This window comes from Grampus griseus (genome assembly GCF_964374135.1).
Source record: "Grampus griseus genome assembly, chromosome: 8".
Lineage (NCBI taxonomy): Eukaryota > Metazoa > Chordata > Mammalia > Artiodactyla > Delphinidae > Grampus > Grampus griseus.
In genome coordinates, this window is record NC_139002.1 from 54,740,855 (window position 1) to 54,767,086 (window position 26,232).

General features: G+C 41.1%; 1 protein-coding gene across 2 annotated transcripts in view; it reads left to right on the top strand.

Moving 5' to 3' along the window:
- The window catches only part of PAK1 (p21 (RAC1) activated kinase 1), a gene marked incomplete at both ends in the record, with an annotated part of 114,772 nt that overhangs the window by 39,281 nt on the left and 49,259 nt on the right, over nucleotides 1-26,232 (top strand). For both annotated transcript variants that reach the window (XM_082660929.1, XM_082660928.1), the window contains 8 exons: nucleotides 985-1,101; nucleotides 4,276-4,450; nucleotides 6,550-6,613; nucleotides 9,223-9,271; nucleotides 14,396-14,508; nucleotides 20,416-20,533; nucleotides 23,045-23,144; nucleotides 24,182-24,378. In XM_082660929.1, coding sequence (XP_082517055.1) covers nucleotides 985-1,101; nucleotides 4,276-4,450; nucleotides 6,550-6,613; nucleotides 9,223-9,271; nucleotides 14,396-14,508; nucleotides 20,416-20,533; nucleotides 23,045-23,144; nucleotides 24,182-24,378 — 933 coding nt within the window. The remainder of the gene's footprint in view (nucleotides 1-984; nucleotides 1,102-4,275; nucleotides 4,451-6,549; nucleotides 6,614-9,222; nucleotides 9,272-14,395; nucleotides 14,509-20,415; nucleotides 20,534-23,044; nucleotides 23,145-24,181; nucleotides 24,379-26,232) is intronic.

The following is a 26,232-nucleotide window of genomic DNA, read 5'->3' on the forward strand; positions in this document are numbered from 1 at the left end:
TTAGGACATGGGCCATCTTTTTCATTTTTGTGCATTTATATCAAAAGCATTCATCACAGTATCGTACTGAGCACAAAGCAGATGCTCTGAAAGTATCTGAAACTGTTGAATTATAGCAATATATACAAAAAATCCCTTGCTTCTCTGGCCCTACACTGTAATCATTTAATCTCTATCAAAAATCTCATGTTTTGAATATGTGTTATAAACAGTAATGGTATGATCTTTTTGCCTGGACCTGCCCTAAAACCTGCCAGTCTTAGCCCAGCTTTGGTACAGTTTACATGGGAAAATCAAGTTGCTGAGATTATAGCATATTCAATTAGTGGTGCTGGTAAGGTTCATTCCAGGACAGGGCAAAAGCTTAGTGAAATAGATAGCATCCAATCTGGGGAAAAACTCATTGTCTTCTTGAGACAAGGGTCTTCTGATGTTCTGTATCTTCAGGTTGAGGCAAGGGCACCTGATGGCATAATGGTTGCAGTAGGTTTTCGTAAAGAAAGGAAAAGGAGAGGGAAAGGCCTCTCAGGACTTCCACTTATCGTATCAGAAAGGACTAAGGAATTACAATGATAAACTTTTTGAAATCCCAGACTTTTGATCCCTCCCCTGCATTTTGTACTTTATCCTCTCTTTAGCATAGAGAGTAAAATTCATAGAAGAAGAAGGAACTATGATCTTGTGTTCGGGGTTTGGATTGGGCTAGGCACGTAGAGAAGCTGTAAGCTGGTTTCCCCATCCACAGTTAGGCTTTGGGTGGGAGAAGGAAGCCCCCAAGGGCCTGAGTGGGGAGTGGTATCTAAAAGAAGAGAGGGAAGGTGGCTGAGTTCCTGAGACTGGCTATAGAAAGGTGGAGATCTTGAGGCTGATGTGTGTTTCAGAAGGAGTGTCAGGAGAAGGTTTCTTCTGGGAGATCGGTGACTCTGGTAGCTTAAGTTGCATGTCAGCTGGACATGATGAATCTGGCTTTTCTCCACTGTGCAGAACGTGAAGACGGTGTCTGAGACCCCTGCAGTGCTACCAGTTTCAGAAGATGAAGATGATGATGATGATGCTACCCCACCTCCAGTGATTGCTCCACGCCCAGAGCACACAAAATCGGTGAGTCTTTGGGGACGTGGGCAGCTTTGTGATATATTAGAGTTTAGAGGGGGAGTGAGGGGTGGGTGCTGAGGCCTAGAGGTTTAATAGTCTGGTAGCAGTACTTAGATTTTGCAGGTGGTGAAATCACCAAATTACCTTGATTGAAAGGTATTTTCTGTATGATTAAAGACAAGAAGTGGTGTATTTATTTATCATTAGTTTGCACATAGTCCCAAAGTGTCCTAGATAATTGGTCTTTGTACCAACTTAGGCCTAGTTTACTTAGCCTGTTCACATACAGAAAGATATACAGAATTAATGTTGCTTAGTGCAAGACTAACATAAATTATTCCAGTCTCCTGGGAAGCAACATATTAGTCTGCTATAGATCTTTTCTTCTCTGTTAAATGTGCAGTGTTCAGCCTCTTAGTACATCATTGATGATACTGTAAGACTCAAGAGAATTTATAAAAACATTAGTGCTATTAATATGCTGGACATCAGGAGTGCCTTTTTTTTTTTTTTTTGCGTTACGCGGGCCTCTCACCACCGCGGCCTCTCCCATTGCGGAGCACAGGCTCCGGACGCGCAGGCTCAGTGGCCATGGCTCACGGGCCCAGCCGCTCCGCGGCATGCGGGATCCTCCCGGACCGGGGTACGAACCCGTGTCCCCTGCATCGGCAGGCGGACTCTCAACCACTGCGCCACCAGGGAAGCCCGGCAGTGATTTTTATTTAACTTCTTTTGACGTTCTTGCATCTCTGAATAGCCAGGTCCCTCTGCCCTCACTTGGCACAATCTGCCTTTTACATGGTTTAGCATCATTGAGCACTGATCTCTCATCAGATGATACTCTACTAGTGTTTCTTTGTTTGGACTTTTTATTATGACAAGAGCTTCATAATGAAAGAATGATCTAGGGCTTAAACTCTGTGATAATACAAAAAAAGATTGTCTCTGGATTAGAGAATTCGTGGAAGTGTTCAAGCAGATGTTGGTTGACTGACTATGGAGATGCTGTGGAGGACATTCAGGGGGATTAGATGACCTTTTAGGATTAGAATTTATAAGCAGAATCTATGGAATCACCCTTTCTGTAGGCTACAAAGTCACTTTAAGGAAAATAAGCTTCAAATTGGAGCATTCTCAGGATATCTCATATTGATATGTTTTTTTGTTTTGCAAGTATGTTCATTTAAAAATTTTTCCCACTAAACCACGAACTCCTGTGTGTGTACACACACACACACATATACATTTACACACACATATATATGCAAATACATATATATATATGTATGTATTTGCAGCGCTTAACATAGCTCTTGGAAGGTTTTAGAAAGGCAGTTAGTATTGAATGAATTGATAAATTTGATCTTGATAGCATTCCTTTCTAAAAAGACATTGTTAATTTCTAATTCATAGAAGAAGCTGAGATTTGGAGAGGTAAATTGATCTACCCAAAGTCTCTAAGTAAGCAAAAGAGCTAGAACTGAAAGCAGGTAATTGACCCCAGGTCCAGGTTGTATTCCAGCGTAGCACAGTGGCCTTTTTATGTGAGCAGACCTGTGCTGGGAGCCAGAAAAAGAGAATTTTAGAGAAGGAAAAAGCAGGGTTCGTGCCCTTAAGGAGGCATGTCAAGAAAACTAAAGGAGGAGGAGAAGGCATGAAAGTACAGGTTTAGGTGCCAGGTATATAGTTTGTCTACATGTACAAGAATAGAAAATTAAGAAATCATTATGCTGGAATAGTCAGGAAAGAAGCTGTAGTCTCTGGTCAGTGTCTTGACTTATTGCTATTTCCACTATGTGGAAAGTTCTCTCCCTTTTCTACCTATTAAAATCATGTCCATCCGTCAAGATCCAGCTGAAGAATCCTATTTATTTATCGATTCATCAAACATTTTCCTGAATGCTTGCTTTCTGTTAGGCAACTGGTTAGATATAGGAACTCAGGGATGAATGACACAGATTCCCTGTCTTCATAGAGCTTATAGACTAACCAAAAAATTGTGATATTTTTATGAAAAAAGGTGATAAATGCCTTGATGCATCTCCTGGGGAAAGGCAGTATAACGTATGATCACCTCTTCTGTACATTAATAGTATACAGTTTGCTCGTATCTTCTGACATTTATCCCTTTTGCCTTGCAGTTAGGACTTTCTCCAAGACTTCCTTCACAGGAATAGTGGATGGGGCAGCATTTTGTACAGCAAGGCAAAGAACAGATTCTCAGTAATGTTTATTAAGTAAATGAATGAATAGGAAATGTAATAATATTTGCCAAAATTTGAAAGCTTAGTGTCTTTTGGGTGTGATATTACTCATTTCACACATTAGTTAATTTATTACCACAGCAGCTCTATAAGATAGGTATCACTAACATCACCATTTTACAAATGAGGAAACTAAAGCATAGAGAAGTTAAATAATCTGCCCAAAGTCATACAAGGTAAAAATAAGAGTTGGGGGCTTCCCTGGTGGCGCAATGGTTGAGGGTCCGCCTGCCGATGCAGGGGACACGGGTTCATGCCCCGGTCCGGGAAGATCCCACATGCCACGGAGCGGCTGGGCCCGTGGGCCATGGCCGCTGAGCCTGCGCATCCGGAGCTTGTGCTCCGCAACGGGAGAGGCCGCAGCAGTGAGAGGCCCATGTACCGCAAAAAAAAAAAAAGAATAAGAGTTGGGATTTAAGTCCAGTCAGTCAGTTTCCAGAGTCTGTGATCTAAATGACTACACCGTTACTGCCTCTTAAAGAAGAACAATTGCAGTTCCTTCTCTGTGAGCGTTCAGGATTTAAAGAGGAAGTAACTCAAATGAAGATAATGTTGTGTTGTATTAGCCGTGGAAAGTACTATGGGAATACAGGATATTCATTTCAGCTTGGGAAAGAATAGACTTTTACAGATGAAGGAGATTCCCATCAAATGACAGAATGTCCTTTAAACTATTTATAATGAGAGTTGTCTAACTTGTACTGAATATCTTAAGTGCTCAGACTGTCACTAACCCTTGTGTGTACAGTGAGAGCAAGGAAGGCCATTCCATCCTCACAGCCTGAGTATAGAGGAAGAGTAACATAGATTTTGACCTAGGAGAAGGGATGAGTTTACTGGGATTTGTTCTGTGGATGTTCTAACACACACATCTAAGACAGACTGGCCTTGCCAAATTTTTGCACCAACAATGCAGGTATACACACGGTCCGTGATTGAACCACTTCCTATTACTCCAACTCGGGATGTGGCTACATCTCCCATTTCACCTACTGAGAATAATACCACTCCGCCAGATGCTCTGACCCGGAATACTGAGAAGCAGAAGAAGAAGCCTAAAATGTCTGATGAGGAGATCTTGGAGAAATTACGTAAGCACTTCCCAGGTTTTTTAATTTCCCTCTGGTATGTGACTGGTCAAGCACAAAGGTGGAATTCTATTGCTATAAAGATCTTGGTTCTGCGCTAGGTGTATGTGGCTGGCTGGCTGTGCTTTACATCTTAGCCAGACTGTGCTTCTCTTCACCTGTCCTTGCACCCGCCTCCTCTGTCTCACCAGCCCTGATTAGATGCAACATTAGGATGGGAATGTGATGATAGCGTGGATAGCCCACTTTAAGGGCTAGAAATCACTTACCACTGGGCATGGGTTATGGAGATGACAAATAGCTTTTCCCTAGTGAATAGTCTGGAATGTTGTGTTGAGAAAGACCGAGGCCTTGTCTAAACCTGGTGGGAAAGAGTGCTATGTTGATTATTGATGTTTCTGTTGACAGAAGATGGATCTGCCATCTTGGCTGAAGGAAAAGAAGTAAGGGAAACTAACATTTTGTGAGCCTGTGTTATGTACCAAATGACAAGCAAGGCATTTTCTTGATTTTTTTTCATTTACTCCTCATTTTAACCCTTGAAGACAGACATTATAATCCTCATTTTTTTGCAGTTAAGGTATCTGAGGCTAGCGATGCTAAATACTCTGCGAAAATTCACACAGCCAAAAAGTGACAGAGCTGGGGTTAGAGCGCAACTTGTGCTCCTGTGATCAGAACATGCTGTTTCTTGCAGTCAGGTGGAAACTTCCATTTTACTTTTTTTTGGTGACCATAAATATTAGGGTAGCTTGTTTCTTTTTTTCAGTAATCTGCAGGAGAGTTCATATGAGAAGAAAGGACTGGGTTGGTCTGTAGGCTTGGAAGAATCATCTGACAAGGCCTTTGATTTATTCTTTGAACTTATCTACTTCTAAAGAGGATTGGATGTGACTGATTTGGTCAAGTCCGCACACTGGCATTGCTTTTTAATGCTGAGGTTTCTGGTTCCTCAGTTTAGCAGCTCTCGATTTTGTCCTGATCATTCTTACTTGACTTTTAAAAAAAATTTCACTCTTTTAAAAGTTGCCCTTGCCCAGAGCCCTTACGAAATGATGAAATAAGAAAAGCCACTTACCTAGCCGTCTGTTTACTCTTGTATGTATTCTTTTTCTCTGAACCAGATTTTTTTTAAAACAGTAATACTTAGAACATAGAATTATGGAAAGCAGACTGGCCTGGGAGTTATGGACCCTTGGGTTGAAGCACAGCCACTAACCTGCATGTTGGGCGATTTCCTGCTGTTCTCTGGCCCTCCTTTTTCTCATCTTTTAAATAGGGATGCTAATACCTGTCTCATTTGTAAGTCAGATGAAATAATGTATGTGAAAAGTACCAAATAGTAGTAATTGGTATTAGTGGAAAGGACTTTGGACTGGGAGACCAAAACCAAGCTCCTAATCTTAGCTCTGACACCAATTTGCTGTGTGACCTTGAGGGGAAGTATCTTCCTTTCTGTGGGCCTCAGTTTTGCCATATCCAGAATATTTTTTTTGAAACTGTCAACTCTCTCATACCTCTGTGTCTTTGCACTTGAAGTACTTTCTGTTGTAACCCTTTCTTGACTTTCTCTCCCTGGCTAATTCCTACTAACCCTGTAAAAATTAATCCAGATATCACTTCCCTTCTGAAGCCTTTCCAGTCTATATTTTTGCCTCTTTCTGTATCACCACAGTTATTATATTTTCATGGAACTTTATACTTATTGTCTGTCTCCCCTGAGATTAGAGCTTCTTGAGAGCAGAGACTGTCTTAACTGTGTCTCATCTATCTCTTTATTTGTTGCATTCAACATAGAGCTTAGTACATAGTAAGTGAGCATGTTAAAATGAGTTAATGTCTGTTGAATGAATGGATTTTAAAATGAATGAATAACTTTTAGGAGTTTAGAATTGGATTAGAGTACTATGAATAAAAGCGGTAAGGACATGAAACTTTTGGTTGCAACTTAAAGAGGGAAAACTAAGGACCTGCTTAGTGTGGTTTTTAGGTATTGGAGATAGTTCTTTAATCCTTGCCAGCTCAGCATTTGGGAAAATATGGGGCCTGTTTTGTATGTTGATCTGGGAAAAACTGATTCATGTTCTCTGTTTCTTTCAAAGGGAGCATAGTGAGTGTGGGTGATCCTAAGAAGAAATACACACGGTTTGAGAAGATTGGACAAGGGTTAGTAGGGGCATTTTCTTCCCTAGAAAAATGACTTAAAATTGTGTGTGCTGGTATATATGATTTTGCTTTTGTTTTGCCTCTCATAAATCTTGTTCTGCCTCTCATAAATCTTGTTCTTCTTTCTCCACCTCACCCATCTGAAGGCGTTTTGTTAGGCTGACCTCAGGTTTACAGAATTATGTTTAATATGTGAGATGTGCCATTAGCTGACATGGTTGCTAAAAATACACCTGTGGTGAGAGTGAAAAACCCATTTATTTTCTTGGCACAAAACCTTCTTCCCAAATTATAGCTCTGCTTTTCCAGATTAACCCTGTTTACCTGATGCTGAGACCTACCAGCACTAACATGAAATGGAAGACTCAGAACTGCAGACTCTTCTGCTAGTATAATGGAATCTGTTTTTCTAGTGGATGCCAGAATTCATGTCTCCTGCTCTCTGATTTCTTCTCTGCATCTTGTATACTGCCCTCAATGTACTGAACTCAGCAAATCTTAACTGAATTCCTGTTAGGTGCTAGGCACTGTGAATACAGCTATGAATCAGTCTCTCCCTTCAGAGACCCCATGGCTACAGAAGGAGATAGACAGTCAAACAAAAAATTATAATATACTGTGATAAGTCTTAAAAGTGGCCATTATTTTGAGTAAGAGAAGCCAGATACAAAAGAGCAGATGCTGTATGATTTTATTTATATGGAGTTAAAGAACAGGCAAAACTAATGCTAATATAAGTCAGAATAATCATTGCGTCTGGGAGGGGAGTGTTGATTGGGATGTGGCAAGAGAGAACCTTCAGGGTTGATCGTGATGGTGAACATGTAGGTGTGTACGTATTGAAAAACCATCAAGTTGTGTACTTGAGATTTGTGCAGATTAAGTGAGTTATACCTCTGTATAAAAAAGAAAAATAATAAGATTTCTACAGATATACCCAATTAGCTAAAATTAAAAAGAAACTGAAGAAAAGTGTCTGGCTTGTAGAAAGCTCTCAGTGTTACTTGAGTGAAAGCATTGTTGTTAATGAAGTAATTGAAGCTTTCTGTTTTAGTTTTCTTTTTTATGCATCCAAGAACTTCTGAAATAAGCTAAAGTAATGCATAATATACTGATGTTGTATTTGTACAGTATTCTACAGCTTACATCTGTTATTTGCATCTATTGTTTAATTCAATCCTCAAAACAACCCTGGACTTGAGTGCCTCTCATTTTTTCCTGGTCTGGTGCTTTTGTGAGTCTGAACCGGTATAAGGTAGTTAACACCTTGAGAAGAAATTGTCTTGCTTGCCTCAGAGTAATCTGGGATGGTATTTCCTCTAGATAATTACATTGAGATATTAAGAATGTAGCAGAAAGGTACACAGACAAGTGTGGGCAAGTCAGGTCCTATCTCTGGACTTCAGTTTCTTCATTTAAGCGAAAGGGGCTGTGGATTCAGGGTCTTTCACCTCCCAAACTGCTGATGTGTGTGTTCAGATGTATGACCCATAAATAGGCACTATCTGCAAAAGTTTTTTTCCTTGCTTACTTGACAGGTGTGTTAGTGCTAAGGGAGGAATGCAATATGTATTAAGCACCTATGCTGATGTTTCCACGTTCCATGATTTTAAAACTGTACATGGCACACAAATAAGATAAATTAGTACCATTATAATTTTGCTTGTTTTTTTTTTCCCTTTAAGACCTGAAGGTTTTTTTGACCTGGAATTCATATATCTAATCATATGTCTATTTGAGGCAGAAACAATCAGGAACTAACCAGTGGGCCTCAATAGCTTCTGAGCCTCTGTAATCATGGAGACACAGTCTCAAAATGTCCAGTTCCCTGAGGACTGGGCATATTTGCCCTTAAAGAATGGTATATCTGGTGGGATAAGGGAGAATGGGAACAGGAATATAGACATCAGCTTTATGACAGAAGATGTCTAGAGGTAGGATGATCAGGCAATGGGGAAAAAACTGCCAATGCAAAGCATCCCATCCTTATTTGATTGTCCATATCTTATGATGCCAACTTCCTGACATGGAGCTAGGATCCTAACTAAAGAGCTGTAGTTGGGAAGCTGGTGACCATAATTTCTGTCTTCCAGGCAAACTTACAAGTGACTTTTCCCCCGAATTGACCTGACTTCCCTGGGAAGCATAATCACAGAGCTTGCCTAGAATACATTTTTGCAGTACATAGAATTTTAAGTTTCTTTCAATCGCATCATATAAATCTGACATACTGACATGTAAGGTTACAAATATTGTTGCATATCACTCATCTACAAACACACAGGGTTCATGGTTATAGGCATAAAGTGTGGTTTTTAGTCATTTAGAATGGACATGATTACTTTCCTAGCATTATTCCTAGTATTTCTCTGCCATTCTTCGTCCGTCCCTCCTTTCTTCCCTCACTTCCTGATGGCCACTAGAGCATATATTCTCTTTACTACTACATACTGCCTCTCATGAGAGTGGAGTGGGAGACGCAATGGGGAGGATTATTTTTGCTGCTATTTTTATTAACACTTGCATTGCCAGATTGTGTGTAGAGCTTCATTTGACAAGTGTCACTTCATCTAACACCTGTTTTTTTCTTTCCCCCACCTGTTGTTCAGTGCTTCAGGCACTGTGTACACTGCAATGGATGTGGCCACAGGACAGGAGGTAAGTATCCACCACCAACTACTACTCCTTCAGTTCCACTGTTTCTTTTTTCTTTTTGTTAAGTTTTTGCCCTTCTTAGCTCAATAGGGACACTTCTAGTTTCTCAGTATTGCAGACTAGAACTCCTTAACATGATGAGATTTACAGATTTTGGAAAAAGTCACTGTGTCTACAGTGCAGAGAAGAGATTGGGGGAGATAAGAGTGGAGCAATGAGTCAGGAGGTTACTGTGTAATTCCATGTGAGAGATGATGGTCTGGACTAAGGTGGTGGCATAGTATGAATGGGGAGAAGTGGATGAATTTGAGAGGTACTTAAGTAGATATGACAGAATTTGGTGAATGTGAGGATGGCTCACAAGTGAGTGGTACTAGTCAAGGAGAAAGAACAAAGGAGGAGTACAGATTTGAGGAAGTTAGATGTTGCCTGAGAGACTTTCTTGTGAAACTGCCTGGTGGACAATTATTTTTACAAGTCTGGTGCTTGGGAGAGAAATCTGATATAGAAGACGTTTAAACATGTGTCTCTTGCCTCCCAATCTAGTGGTCCTTCCATTACTCTGTGCCCAGGATTCCAGTAGACATTGAAGTCCTCATTTGGAGGCACCTCTTTGTCTCTCACATTTCATAAGCTGGGAAGGCTCTGACCTTATTGCTAAGGCCTGATGACCCAAGATCTATCTTCAGCAGAAGAAGCCATGAAGGGAATCTAGAAGGCTTGAAGTTTCTTTGCATTGTACTCTTTGGTTGCAGAGCAGGAATGTTGGAAGGTGGGTTGTATATGGGAGTTGCCTGGGGAAGATCTTAGCTCAAAAGACTAATGGGGCTCAGAGCTTAAGAGAGGCACCTCCTGTTCCAGTGAAAACAGAGTTGGGCTCTTCTGAGGGAGGCTACTAGGACCTGCTTGTATATGTTTGGTGGTTGAAACCCCATGGTGTACTGGAGAAGTCATGGTTAATAGGGACAGCACGTACCTCACTGTGCTTTTGTCAGGCTTTTACAAGTGTCTGAGCCAAATATTGAGGCTCCATTGAGGGTAAGTCAACTTTAAAAAAAAAAACAAACATTATTATGTTTAAAGATTTATTAATTGTTCTTGGATGTGAGAATCCAATAACCTAGATGTTTACCTTTACTTACTTATAAAACCTTGGGCAAGTCATTTGACCTCCTAAGCCTGAATTTTATTTATTTATAAAATGTGCATGATAACATATACCTTACAAAATGTGAATGAGTTGAGTGAAGTAATGCGTGCGAAAATATACCATAAACTAAGAATTACATATATATTAATATTTATTTGTATGTATTTATTTATTCTACAGAATGTTTACTGAACATTTGCTTTATGCTACCTTTACGCTAAGACCTATGTGAAAGATTCAGGCATTAAAATCATATATATAAATGTAAGAAACCATACTTTCTGTTGTGTACATATAAAACTCCTATAATGCTGACAGGAACCTGTGATAACATAATGGTAAAGAAGGAAGGATGGTATCATTCTGCTGATTTTAAATATACTGTATTGGAGGTAGAGATAGAAAAAAGGAGGTTATATTAAATATTAATATTAAAAAGAACCCTACCTGGTAGGTGATATTATTTCCTTTTTACTGATCAGGAATTTGAGACTCGGGAATTTAGTAACTTTGGCCGGGTTGTGCTAATAGCAGTTAGCAAGGGCTGGGTCAGAAGCCTTTGATTCTAAAATTTTAACGTGTGCTTTCTGGGCTGCAAGGCCGCAGCAGAGCTAAGGTTAGGCACCACGGCCCCTGGTCGTGTTTCTGGCCTCTGGGGCCTCACAGCCCTTGATGGGAGGCAGGCTGGTGCTGGCCGGTTCCTGGAAGGGCTGGAGGCTCCATGTGTGAGCAGCTGGCCACAGGAAACAAACTTGACTTCACTATGTGCCTGCCTTGTGGTTACAGAACTATGAATGGAAGGGAGTCCATTAGGGTGGCTAATGCAGTGTAGCCAGGAAGGCCTCATTTCCTCCCCCAGGGAGTGTAAATCTTTAGTGGAGCTAGCGAGATACTCTGTGTTTGTGAGCAAGTGCCTATTGGGAGTTATCCAGCTGAGAAGAGGAGAGCTATTGTCTGTCATATGTAAGAAGATTAGCATATTAGTGCTGGAAATCCTCCAGTTACAGATCCAGCAATTAATTTTCAAGCCCATTTTTTAGAGGGAATGTGTGTAATAGAGTAAACTGGAAGTGACTTTGAAGTCATATGAACCTGAAAGCATTGATTATGACCTTGGGCAACTTTCTTGTAAGTCTTAGTCTTCATTTTCTTCCCTGAAAATGCAGATAATGATTTTTGCTCGACAGGCTTATTGTTAGGTTTTACAGAGATAATGTCAGTAGAGCACCTAACACAGCGCTGGCACAGAGCAGGCATTCAATAAACAGTAGTGGTGGGAGGGTGGTTTGTTTTTGCTGTCATTCCTGCTGATAACATTGTCACTCTTGCTGCTCTGTGCCAATTACTCATCAAATGCAGTTATGACAATGATTAGCATTTTCATTGTTGTCTTACTGTATTTTTTACATTTCTTATGTATGAGTAACACATTGACCACTGTCTCATTTAGTTCTCAGAACAATCCTGTGAGGAGGGGATTCAGGGTGGGGATTATTATCCTCAGTATTGATAAAGGGACCAAGGCTCGGAGAGCTTGTGACTAGTCAAGGTTAGTAAGTGACAGACCCAGCCCCAGAGCTTAGGCCCCCAGAGTTCAAGTCCAGTTCTTTTTCTGTTATAGGAGTGCTATCTGCTGGCCTGAATAGGAGGGATCTGATTAGGTGAAGGGCATTAGCCTAGCCCACAGTTAGTAGCTATTGAAAAGGATTCCTGGTGTCTTGCCACCCCTGTTATCCACAGGCTGCCTCTTTTCTCCCTTGCTGCTGCAGCAGTGACCTCTGTGAGGTTCACTAGCACTGTCCCATCCTCCAGGATGGCCTGAGGAACTGCAGAGAACCCAGATCTTAGTATGTGTTGTAAGGGCTTACAGTCTTAATGTAATGTGTCTTTAGATCACTGTGTTCCTCTTCAGACATTAGAAAAAGCTAATCGTCAGCTGTTATAGCAAGCTGCAGCCAGACCAGAAGCCTAACCTGATAGGAGACTCTACTCCAAAGCAATTTTTTCTCACTTGGGGCAGGGAATGGAGGTGATCAAAATGTTTTAAAAAAATCATTTCTATTCTTACTGATGAACTGGCTCTTGGCAGAAGATTGTTCATACTTGATTGAAGAAATAATAGAATTTGGGTTTTTTCCATAAAAGTTGAATTATTCATCCTCTACACTTCTTGCTGATTCTGGAAAGACTAATTTTAGTTGTTCTGTTAGGTGTTCGTGTTCTTGGCTGTTATTTCTAGAGAATAAACATTTAGGAAATAATTTAAAGTCTACTCCTGTAGGATAGGGCAGCCTATTGCTAATGCTCTTTGTGGTTTAAAAACAAAGTATTTATCAACCCACTCAATTCTGTCTTTTCCTCTTCATTTCTGAAAAGATTTGCTGAGCACCCACTGTGTGTCAGGCCCTGTGCTTGGCACCAGGGATTCTGAGCTTTCAAATGAGCTCTCAAGCTTCTCGAGGGACACACCCTAACTAATCATCATACAATTCAGTATGTGCTGAGTTCCACAAGAGAGGTATAAGTATAATCTTATGGGGCTTTAAAGAAGGCAAAAAGCCTATCTGGTTTGGAGAATGAGGTTTCTTTTGGTCTGATACAAAGTATAAGAGGGTTTGGAACATGTAAAAACAGTGGAGCAAGATGTTCTAAATGGAGAGAAGCTCAGATTGTAGTATATGAAGGAATACAGTGAGAAAGAAATAAGATAGGGGTCAGATCATAAGGACTTCGAATGTTGGGCCAAGAAGCATCTCTAGGCAAACAGGAGCCATTTCTGCTTTGAACAGGGGAGAGAGTCACCAAATGTGTACTGTGGGGAGGATTAATCTGGTTGTGTGTGCAGGATAAATGGGCGTCACTTTCGAGATTCTAATCCTGACTTTGCTACTGAATAGCTGTGTAGGCAAGTCCCATATCCTCTCTGAATCACAATTTCCTTATCTGTCAAAGGGGGTCGATAGTAATATTTAACTCATAAAGTGTCTCAGAGGATTAAATGAAATACATTTGAGAATACCCTACATAGTACCCGACACATAAAAAAGGACACAAAAGTGCCTTGGAAACTAACGTGTTCCTTAAATTTGTATTATGTGAAAATTTGTTTATTTCCGTAGACACAAAGCCTATCAATTTCTTTTTCATACATAAACATTAACGATCCCTTTTTTCTATTCTTTCTTAACCTGGTCAGCTCTGATTTATTTTTCCACAACAAGTTCAAAAACTTATCTCCCCTTTATGAAACCTCTGCATTGATAGTGTGAAAGAGTTCTTGGCCCAGTTTTATGCTCCTGTAACACTTTGTAGGGACTTTTGTTATATAGCATACCTCTTTTATATTGTGATTTTTAAAAGTATTTTTCTAATATAAGTATTTTATTTAGTAGCAAGTTTGATCTTCACACTTTGGTGCACATGAGAATTGCCTGGAGGGCTTATTAAAGTACAGAGTTTTTGAGGAAAAGGAAGTCCCTATTTACTTGGGCTTGGATTAAGTAGAGATCTAAGAAGGTAGAGAGATGAATGGAAAGATCAATTTTTAAATTCTTTCACTTCCTCATTTAAATTCTTCATAACTATGTCTTATCCTCATCTCCAGTGACACTAGTACCAATACCAAGTAATAAATGATCCTTATACTCAGCAAGTGAACTTTTCCATTAAATAGAAAGTTTGTGCAAAAAAAAAAAAAGCAAAACCAAAAAAACAACCCACAGAATTTCTGATTCAGTAGGTTTATGTGGGGACTGAAAATTTTTATTTGTAGCACATTCCTAGATAATGTTGATGTTGCTGGTCTGGGGACCTCACACTGAGTACCACTGGTCTCCGGAGATGAACTGTGATTTCCTCAAGGGCTAAGACCATATCTTACTCATTTCTATCTCCTTAGTGTTTATGTCTGGTACTTAGTAGGTGTTCAGTAAATGCTGAGTGACTCTGGTTGTACATTGAATGTACTCTAATTTCAGGTGGCCATTAAGCAGATGAACCTTCAGCAGCAGCCGAAGAAAGAGCTGATTATTAATGAGATCCTGGTCATGAGGGAAAACAAGAACCCAAATATTGTGAACTACTTGGACAGGTATGGAGTGGTAGTCCTGTCAGAGAGATAGGGCCTTAGGGATGGATGGATGGTGGAGCTTTTAGGGGAGAAGGCAACACCAGCACTCAGAACTGCCTCCATTTAAGATTCATCTGTGATGTTTGGCTCTCTGCCAATGACCCTGCATGTTGGTGGACACCTCTGATTTCTGTACAGTATTCTGGGTTAGGCTGAACCCTACCACCCTGTAGCTTCTCACAGCTGGTCCTGATACTGTTTGTTCTACCCCAGGGAATGCCTTCAGCCCATCTGCCTGAGTCAAACATGTAGGTCTTTAAATCATTCTGCATCTCAGATCTTTCCTTGTCCTGGTTACCCTGCTGAATAACTTCTAGTTTGTCTGCATTCTCTTAAAATGTGACATTCAGTAGTTTCGTTTGAGATTTCACCATTACGGAGACATTGAGACCCCTCCTTTGTTCTAAACACTACAGAACTTGATTTGATTTTTTTTTTTTTTAAGAGTTCTGTTTCATTGTTGACCCCTGGTAAGTTTGTAGTCAATTCAAATCTCTGATCCTTGTTTGCTGGAAGATTTTTAATCACAGTCTCGTGTTCAGTGCTTGTGATTGGTCTGTTTATATTTTCTATTTCTTCCTGGTTCAGTTTTGGAAGGTTGTGCTTTTCTAACAATTTGTCCATTTCTTCCAGGTTGTCCATTTTATTGGCATATAGTTGCTTGTAGTAATCTCTCATGATCCTTTGTATTTCTGCAGTGTCAGTTGTTACTTCTCCTTTTTCATTTCTAATTCTATTGATTTGAGTCTTCTCCCTTTTTTCCTTGATGAGTCTGGCTAATGGTTTATCAATTTTGTTTATCTTCTCAAAGAACCAGCTTTTAGTTTTATTGATCTTTGCTATTGCTTCCTTCATTTCTTTTTCATTTATTTCTGATCTGATCTTTATGATTTCTTTCCTTCTGCTAAGTTTGGGGGTTTTTTGTTCTTCTTTCTCTAATTGCTTTAGGTGTAAGATTAGGTTGTTTATTTGAGATGTTTCTTGTTTCTTAATGTAGGATTGTATTGCTATAAACTTCCCTCGTAGAACTGCTTTTGCTGCCTCCCCTAGGTTTTAGGTCATCGTGTTTTCATTGTCATTTGTTTCTAGTTATTTTTTGATTTCCTCTTTGATTTCTTCAGTGATCTCTTGGTTATTTAGTAGTGTATTGTTTAGCCTCAAAGTGCTTGTATTTTTTATAGATTTTTTCTGTAATTGATAATCTAGTCTCATAGCGTTGTGGTCGGAAAAGATACTTGATATGATTTCAATTTTCTTAAATTTACCAAGGCTTGATTTGTGACCCACGATATGATCTATCCTGGAGAATGTTCCATGAGCACTTGAGAAGAGTGTGTACTCTGTTCTTTTGGAGGGAATGTCCTATAAATATCAATTAAGTACATCTTGTTTAATGTATCATTTAAAGCATGTGTTTCCTTATTTATTTTTATTTTGGATGATCTGTTCATTGGTGAAAGTGGGGTGTTAAAGTCCCCTACTATGATTGTGTTACTGTCAATTTCCCCTTTTATGGCTGTTAGCATTTGCCTTATATATTGAGGTGCCCCTATGTTGGGTACATAAATATTTACAATTGCTGTGTCTTCTTCTTGGATTGATCCCTTGATCATTATGTAGTGTCCTTTTTTGTCTCTTGTAATAGTCTTCATTTTAAAGTCTATTTTGTATGATATGAGAATTGCTACTCCAGCTTTCTTTTGATTTCCATTTGCATGGAATATCTTTTCCCATCTCCTCACTTTCAGTCTGTATGTGTCTCTAGGTCTGAAGTCGGTCTCTTGTAGACAGCATATGTATGGGTCTTGTTTTTGTATCCGTTCAGCCAGCCTATGTCTTTTGGTTGGAGCATTAATCCATTTACATTTAAGGTAATTATCAATATGTATGTTCCTATTACCATTTTAATTGTTTTGGGTTTGTTATTGTAGGTCTTTTCCTTCTCTTGTGTTTCCTGCCTAGAGAAGTTCCTTTAGCATTTGTTGTAAAGCTGGTTTGGTGGTGCTGAATTCTCTTAGATTTTACTTGTCTTTAAAGGTTTTAATTTCTCCATCGAATCTGAATGAGATCCTTGCTGGATAGAGTAATCTTGGATGTAGGTTTTTTCCCTTTCATCACTTTAAATATGTCCTGCCACTCCCTTCTGGCTTGCAGAGTTTGTGCTGAAAGATCAGCTGTTAACCTTATGGGAATTCCCTTGTCTGTTATTTGTTGTTTTCCCCTTGCTGCTTTTACTATTTTTTTTTTTTTGCATTTAATTTTTGATAGTTTGATTAATATGTGTCTTGGCATATTTCTCCTTGGATTTATCCTGTATGGGACTCTCTGTGCTTCCTGGACTTGATTGACTATTTCCTTTCCCATATTAGGGAAATTTTCAAGTATAATCTCTTCAAATATTTTCTCAATCCCTTTCTTTTTCTCTTCTTCTTCTGGGACCCCTATAATTCGAATGTTGGTGCATTTAATGTTGTCCCAGAGGTCTCTGAGACTGTCCTCAATTCTTTTCATTATTTTTTCTTTATTCTTCTCTGTGGTAGTTATTTCCACTATTTTATCTTCCAGGTCACTTATCTGTTCTTCTGCCTCAGTTATTGTGCTATTGATTCCTTCTAGAGAATTTTTAATTTCATTTATTGTGTTGTTCATCATTGTTTGTTTGCCCTTTAGTTCTTCTAGGTCCTTGTTAAACGTTTCTTGTATTTTCTCCATTCTGTTTCCAAGATTTTGGATCATCTTTACTATCATTACTCTGAATTCTTTTTCAGGTAGACTGCCTGTTTCCTCTTCATTTGTTTGGTTTCGTGGGTTTTTACCTTGCTCCTTCATCTGCTGTGTGTTTCTCTGTCTTCTCATTTTGCTTAACTTACTGTGTTTGAGGGTCTTCTTTTCACAGGCTTCAGGTTCGCAGTTCCTGTTGTTTTTGGTGTCTGCCCCCAGTGGGTATGTTTGGTTCAGTGGGTTGTGTAGGCTTCCTGGTGAAAGAGACTGGTGCCTGTGTTCTGGTGCATGAGGCTGGATCTTGTCTTTGTGGTGGGCAGGACCGCATCCATTGATGTGTTTTGGGGTGTCTGTGACCTTATTATGATTTTTGGCAGCCTCTCTGCTAATGGGTAGGGTTGTGTACCTGTCTTGCTAGTTGTTTGGGATAGGGTGTCCAGCACTGTAGCTTGCTGGTCGTTGAGTGGAGCTGTTAGCTTTGAGATGGAGATCTCTGGGAGAGCTTTCACTGTTTGTTATTACGTGGAGCTGGGAAGTCTCTGGTGGACCAGTGTCCGGAACTTGGCTCTTCCACCTCAGAGGCATAGGCCTGGCACCTGGCCGGAGCACCAAGACCCTGTCAGCCACACAGCTCAGAAGAAAAGGGAGGAAAAAAGGAAAGAAAGAAAGAAAGAAAAGAAAGTTATTAAAATAAAAAATGTTTTTAAATTATTAAAAATAAAAAAAATTAAAAGTAATAAAAGAAAGAAAGAAGAGAGCAACCAAACCAAAAAACAAATCCACCAATGACTACAAGCACTAAAAACTATACTAAAACAAAACAAAACAAAAAAACGGACAGACAGAACCCTAGGACAAATGGTAAAAGCAAAGCTATACAGACAAAATCACACAAAGAAGCATACGCATACACACTCACAAAAAGAGAAAAAGGAAAAAAAATATGTATATATATAAAAAAAAAAGAGGAAGGGAGCAACCAAATCAATAAACAAATCTACCAATGATAATAAACTCTAAATACAAACTAAGATAAACATGAGACCAGACACAAATTAGATGTAGAAAGCAAACCCCAAGTCTACAGTTGCTCCCAAAGTCCACCACCTCAATTTTGGAATGATTCGTTGTCTATTCAGGTATTCCAGAGACGCAGGGTACGTCAAGCTGATTGTGGAGATTTAATCTGCTGCTCCTGAGGCTGCTGGGAGAGATTTTGCTTCCTCTTCTTTGTTCACACAGCTCCCGGGTTCAGTTTTGGATTTGGCCCCACCTCTGCATGTAGGTCACCTGAGGGCATCTGTTCCCACCCAGACAGGACAGGCATAAAGTAGCAGCTGATTAGGGGGCTCTGGCTCACTCAGGCCGGGGTGGGGGGTGGGGGGGTTGTGGGGGGGCAGGAGGGGTACGGGATGCGGGGCTAGCCTGCGGTGGCAGAGGCCAGCATGACGTTGCCACAGCCTGAGGCACGCCGTATGTTCTCCCAGGGAAGTTGTCCCTGGATCATGCCAGCCTGGCGGTGGTGGGCTGCATAGTCTCCCGGGAGGGGAGGTGTAGATAGTGACCTGTGCTCGCACACAGGCTTCTTGGTGGCTGCAGCACCAACCTTAGCGTTTCATGCCTGTGTCTGGTGTCTGCACTGATAACTGTGGCTTGCACCCGTCTCTGGAGCTCATTTATGCTGTGCTCTGAATCCCTTCTCGCACACCCGAAACAATGGTCTCTTGCCTCTTAGGCAGGTCCAGACTTTTTCCTGGACTCCCTCCCAGCTAGCTGTGGCGTACTAGCCCCTTCAGGCTGTGTTCACACAGCCAAACCCAGTCCTCTCCCTGGGATCTGACCCCCGAAGCCCAAGCCTCAGCTCCCAGCCCCCACCCATCCCGGTGGGTGAGCAGACAAGCCTCTCGGGCTGGTGAGTGCTGGTCGACACTGATCCTCTGTGCAGGAATCTCTCCGCTTTGCCCTCTGCACCCCTGTTGCTGTGCTCTCCTCTGTGGCTCCGAAGCTTCCCCCCCCGACCCCCGTCTCCACCAGTGAAGGGGCTTCCTAGTGTATGGAAACTTTTCCTCCTTCACAGGTCCCTCCCAGAGGTGCAGGTCCCATCCCTATTCTTTTGTCTCTGTTTTTTCTTTTTTCTTTTGCCTACCCAGGTACGTGGGGAGTTTCTTGCCTTTTGGGAAGTCTCAGGTCTTCTGCCAGCATTCCGTAGGTGTTCTGTAGGAGTTGTTCCACATGTAGATGTATTTCTAATGTATTTGTGGGGAGGAAGGTGATCTCCACGTCTTACTCCTCCACCACCTTGAAGGTCTCTCCTAGGTGACGTTTTTGTTTATCACATAATAGAGCTGAGTGATCCAGTCCCTGAGTGAGACTATCAGTTTTAACTCATGTTAGCCCCATAATCTCTCTAGGGATACAGTACTAACTGGGAACCCTTGACTTCCAGAAGCAGCTTTGGTTTTGCAGCCTTTACTGAATTTATTCCATTCTTAGAGTCAGAGACATTCAAAATGGAGATCATTGTCAGCATAATGGCTATGGGTATAAAATTCTACAGCTTTTCAATGGCTCTTATAGTCAATACTTCATTTTACATTTACAATTATCTTTTATTTTACTCATTGAATTATTCGGTAAATATTGACATCTACTGTGCCACACTTTCCGGGAATGGAATCTTGAACAAGACCCAGTATGGGTCTTATGGATCTCAAATCTAATAGAATTCTAAAGGAGGTTTAGTGACTTTCCCTAATATTGGTAAGATGGACTCCAAATCCCATCTTTGTCAAATGTTTGGATGCTCTCTCCTTTCATGCAGAGAGGTGTGGGAATCATGCCTGATTTTAGGAAGTACTACTTTGTGTTGTGATGAAATAATTTTATATCTTCAACCTAGTGATTGTAGTTCTGTCTTTTGGGGCTTCACAGAACAGTGTGCTTTGATTTCCCCAGGCGAATCCTTAAGAGATGTCAAGTTAGTGAACCTGTCCCACAGATTCTGCTTTTCCTTAGAAAAAAGAACCCTGGACTCTTCCAGAACTGAGGGAAATGCAGAGTCACTCTGGTATATGCTTGTCCTTTGAAAGCCACTGCTATGGTCCAGTGTACTCTATTCCTCCTCACCCTTTATCTTTACTCCTACAGTTACCTCGTGGGAGATGAGCTATGGGTTGTCATGGAATATTTGGCTGGAGGTTCTTTGACAGACGTGGTAACAGAAACCTGCATGGATGAAGGCCAGATTGCAGCTGTGTGCCGTGAGGTAAGGCAAGTGGCCAACCAGACTTGAGCAGGACGTGGTCTCCATGTCCATATATCTCAAAGTTCTGCATCTGAAGGAATCTCAGCCTGGGCACTGTAGAGGTGGGAGAAATTAGTTGTACTCTCTCCCATCATCCTCTTTTTATACCTGTTTTTAAAGATTACTATATTCTGAAAGTTAGAAAGTTCCAAAATATATATATATACACACATATGTATATATATGCATAATCACGCATAATTTCAACCTCTTAAAAATAACTGCTATGAACACTTATTTTCCTTTACCTCTTTTATATGGGTATATGTTTTAATCATATTTTTATTCTGCTTTCCTGCTTTATTCATGTGCTATGAAGGAAATAAAGTAGAATAAAAAGATAGTGACAGGGCTTCCCTGGTGGCGCAGTGGTTGAGAGTCCACCTGCCGATGCAGGGGACGCAGGTTCGTGCCCCGGTCCAGGAAGATCCCACATGCCGCGGAGCAGCTAGGCCCGTGAGCCATGGCCGCTGAGCCTGCGGGTCCGGAGCCTGTGCTCCGCAACGGGAGAGGCCACAACAGTGAGAGGCCCACGTACTGGCTGTTATGGATGATGCCGTGAACATTCACGTACAAGTTGTTGGTTGGATGTATGTTTTCATTTCTCTTGGGTATATGCCTAGGAGTGGAAATTCTGGTCATACAGTAACTCTATGTTTAATATTTTAAGGACTGGCCAAAACGCTTTCCACAGTGGCTGTACCATTTTATATTCCCACCAGCAATGCATGAGGGTTCCAATTTCTTGAAATCATCCTTTTTGTTTATATATTTTTTAAATTAATTAAGTTTTGGCTGCGTTGGGTCTTCGTTGCTGCGTGTGGGCTTTCTCTAGTTGCGGCAAGCGGGGGCTACTCTTTCTTGTGGTGCACGGTCTTCTCATTGCAGTGGCTTCTCTTGTTGTGGAGCACGGGCTCTAGGTGAGTGGGCTTCAGTAGTTGTGGCTCCCGGGCTCTAGAGCACAGACTCAGTAGTTGTGGCGCACAGACTTGGTTGCTCCGTGGCATCTGGGATCTTCCTGGAGGAGGGACTGAACCCATGTCCCCTGCATTGGCAGGCGGATTTTTTTTTTTTTTGCGGTACGCGGGCCTCTCACTGTTGTGGCCTCTCCCATTGCGGAGCACAGGCTCCGGACGTGCAGGCTCAGCGGCCATGGCTCACGGGCCCAGCCACTCCGCAGCATGTGGGATCTTCCCGGACCGGGGCACGAACCCGTGTCCCCTGCATCGGCAGGCGGACTCAACCACTGCACCATCAGGGAAGCCCCAGCAGGCGGATTCTTAACCACTGCGCCACCAGGGAAGTCCCTGTTCATAATTTTTTACATCCAGAGGCCAAAGTCTCTAGCCTCCTTAGGAAAGCAAGTCATACTTTTCCAGGGAAAAGCCGCTTCTGAATATCGGTTTGTTTTTAATTTAGCCATTGATATGTTCTTAGAAAGTGAAGTATTAAGTTGAGAATATTTAAATAGTATCTTCTAACTGGTTTGCATTTTTAGTGTTTTTTAATCAGTGGAAGCCCCTAAAATTTTAGCTTTCGGTTATGAACTTAAACTAGTAGATTTAGTAGTAACTCTGAGAGTATCTTTTCTGATCCCCACATTTTACAAATGGGGGATAGCCAGTAGCCCAGAGGGAGTAAGAGATTTGTCTAGAATAATATTGTTGGTCAGAACCATGCATTTTCATTGTTCCATTCAGTCTCTATGTTACTTATTCTGCTTGCTAAGTCTGGGTATTTTCCAAGGTTCTTTTCTTTCTCCTCTATCTCCTATAGCATTTGCCAGTTCCAACCATTACCATAACTTAAAAAGAAAAAAAAAAATCACCTCTTCACGAATGACTTGTAAACATTTATTTCAAGTCCAGCCTCTCCACAGAACTCAAGATTCACATCTGCAGTGGCCTACGGACGTTAGTCTGCAACTCTTTATAGGAATATAAAAACCAGCATACCCCAAACAGTACAAATTTATCTCCTCACCAAAATAAGATTATCCTCCTAAGTTCACTGCTTCTAATATCATTTCCGTTTGTCTAGTTTCCCAAATGTAACTCTCACTTTCCTCCAGTTTTTTCATTACAAAATCCCTTCCATTCTTCCTCAGTATTTATTTATTTTTTGTTGCCTCGGGTTCTTTGTCAAGGTGCTGATGTTCTGTAAACAACTCTAAAATACTTTGGAGGAACTCCTGTAGTTAAAGAAAACTATTGTAAGCTGTGTTATAATACGGTATGGTCAAGTATATTATAAGAAAGATATAAGGCAGCACGGAATGTTAAAAGAATGCTTAGCTAGGAGACAGGAGACTAGGTTCCAGACCTGCCTCTTCCGCTTATTTGGAGTAAGTCCTTTTACTCACTGGGGCCTCACTTTTGTTATCATCAAATGAGCAGGTTGGATTAGCGATATTCTGTAAGTCTTCATATTATATGTCCTTTCTTTCTCCCTCTGCCCACACCGCTTCAATAGTGCCTGCAGGCTTTGGAGTTTCTGCATTCGAGCCAAGTTATTCATAGAGACATCAAGAGTGACAACATCCTGTTGGGAATGGATGGCTCCGTCAAGCTAAGTGAGTAGGAGTGGTAATACTTCTCTTCCCTGCGGGACCGTCTCCTCTGGGTTGATAATCATATAAGAGTAGCTATAAGACTCACCAGAGAATCTGTATTTCCTTGGATATGCGGACACTTTATATTGCTCAGCACTATATAGGATGACATTTCTTTTTTTTTCCCCACTCATTTATACATTCAGCCAAAAAACTTTACTGAATGCCCACTATGTGCTAGGACCCGTGATGGGCGCTGAGGATACTTCTGCCTGTATTTAAGTAGTTCCCAATCAAGTATGGGGAACACAAAATACATAATTAGAAGAAAGAGTTTAGTGTAACTTCTTTCATTCAGTCATTCATTCAGCAAACGTTTATTAAATGTCTGTTGTATGCTGGGCCCTCTGGGAATGAAAAAAATGAGTAAGAAGACAGTCCTTCTTATTGAAGGCCTCATAATTAAATAAACATATAATTGCAATATAATGGGAATGAACTGCAGGCAGAACATTTTGTTCGAATGTGTAAGGACCAATAGTCCAGACAAACAGGTTGTGTCACAGGTGGATGGGCTGCTTATGGGAGGACTGTTAGCAGTCTCTGTCCTGGGGCACAGGGTGAGGAACTTATTAAAGCAGGGCCATGCCTAGTTGTAGGTGATTAGGGTTTAAGTCCAGGACTCATGCCCAGGAAATAAAGCAAGGACCTAGTTACCAGATACTGGTGTATGGGAATGATTTTCAAGAAGAAAGCAGTACTGGGGCAAGTAATCAAGGTCAATGGGGGTGGCTTGGACTTTAATGCCTAGCGCTTCTGGTTTGAGGAGGGGTAAGGAAGCCAGAGATGATATTTGTTATGTTCCTCCTTCAGGGTTGAACAGGAGACAGACTAAGAGCTGAAGGTGGCAGTTAAGTGATTCTGGCTTTGGAGAGACAAGGGATGCAGTGGCTAGGATGCAGGCAGAGCTTGATACCTAGGGGTAGGCACAGAGTCAATATTTACAGAAGGCATACCCTACATATAAATCCTTTCTGTCTTGTCCTTTCTTTTTCTAGCTGACTTTGGATTCTGTGCCCAGATCACCCCAGAGCAGAGCAAACGGAGCACCATGGTGGGAACACCGTACTGGATGGCACCAGAGGTTGTGACACGGAAGGCCTATGGGCCTAAGGTTGACATTTGGTCCCTGGGCATCATGGCCATCGAAATGATTGAAGGGGAGCCCCCATACCTTAATGAAAATCCTCTGAGAGTGAGTGTTACTAGGCCCATATCAAGATGTTTGGGCTGTTGGATTTCTCTTTTCTGGATAAAAACTAGGCACTGTTGAATTTAAAGTATAAATGCTTAAAGAAAAGGTATATTAGCAGTCACTCATTCATTTATTCAATGATTATTTGAGTTCTTATCATGGGCAAGAAACTGTTCTACTGATGATAAATTAATATATAGTAACAGAAGATAAGAGCTGTGAAAAGAAGCAGAGTAAGTGGCTTAAGAGAGTAAGGGGGGAAGGAGGGAGAAGTGTGCTATTTTATTCTAGGTAGAGAATGAAGTCTTCTCTTATAAGTTATTTGAGGAGAAATCTGAAGAAAATAAAGTAGTGAGCCATGAGATTAATCTGATGTAAGAGTTTTCCAGGTGTCAAGTATATAAAGAACTTGTTCTGAGAACGTGCTTGATACATCCTAGGGAAAACCAAGGAGGCCAGTGTCCCTGAAGTGAGTGAACAGAGTGGACAAGGTTCTGTGTTAATTTGAAATGTTTATTAAACGTCCAAGTGGAAATACTGAGTAGAATTGGGCATAAGAGTTCAGAGTTCAAGGGTGAGAGGTCAGTACTCTAAATATAAATTTATTAGTAGGTATTATATAGTTGGTTTATTTAAAAATCAGAGTTAGTTGATAATGAGATCACTCACCTAGGGAGTGAGGGGAGAGTACTGAGACCTGGGATACTGTCATGTTTACAGGTTAGAGGAGCTAGCAAAGTGGCCAATGAGTAGCCTTCCAGGTAGGAGAACTGAGAGAAGTGTCCTGGAGGCCAAGAGGACAAAGTGTTTCGAGAAGGAGGATGGATCACTGTGTCAAACCTGACTGATAGGTTGCATTTAAGATAACGCTAAGAAATGATCATTAGATTTGCCAGTGTGAAGGTTATTGATGACTTTGACAATCAGTTTCACTGGAGTGATAGGAATGAAAGCCTAATTAGAGTAAATTCACCAGAGTGGGCAAAGTTGAGATGGCATGTGTAAGCAGTTAGTTTTTACTTTTCATTGTTGTTTTCTTTTAAAGGAGTTTTGCTTTAAGGTAAGGAGTTTTGTTAAGGTAACAGTGGAGCAATATATTAAAGTGGAGTCGAGGGAGGGTTTGTTTGTTTGTTTGTTTGTTTATGGCTGTGTTGTGTCTTCGTTGCTGCACGGGGGCTTTCTCTAGTTGCAATGAGCAGGAGCTACTCTTTGTTGTGGTGCATGGGCTTCTCATTGTGGTGGCTTCACTTGTTGCGAAGCACAGGCTCTAGGTGCGCAGGCTTTAGTAGTTGTGGCATGCGGGCTCAGTAGTTGTGGCTCACGGGCTCTAGAGTGCAGGCTCAGTAGTTGTGGCGCACGGGGTTAGTTGCTCCGCAGCATGTGGGATCTTCCCGGACCAGGGCTCAAACCTGTCTACCCTGCATTGGCAGGTGGATTCTTAACCACCGTGCTACCAGGGAGGTCCCTTTTTTTTTTTTTTAAGATATTATTATAGCATGTTTTTGTGCAGATGGGGCTGATCTAGTGGAGAGGAAAATGGTCATGTTCAAGAGAGAAGTGACATCTGTAGGAGTGATGTCCTTAAGTAGATGAAGGGGGTTGGATCAAGTACTGAAGTAAAGAGCATTAGATTAGAATATGCCCAATTTATCCGTTGTAATAGGAGAGGGAAAGCAGGGTATGTGAATACAGATGCAAGTAGGTTGGTAATTTTGATCATGCGCAAAGGTGAGAGTTATTTTTATTGCTTTCATTTTGTTGTTTATTCCAACCTCCCATTCAGTGCAGGAATTCCCTGTGCATTGTCACTGATAGGCGGTCATCTAATCTTAGTTGGATAGCTCTGATTATTGA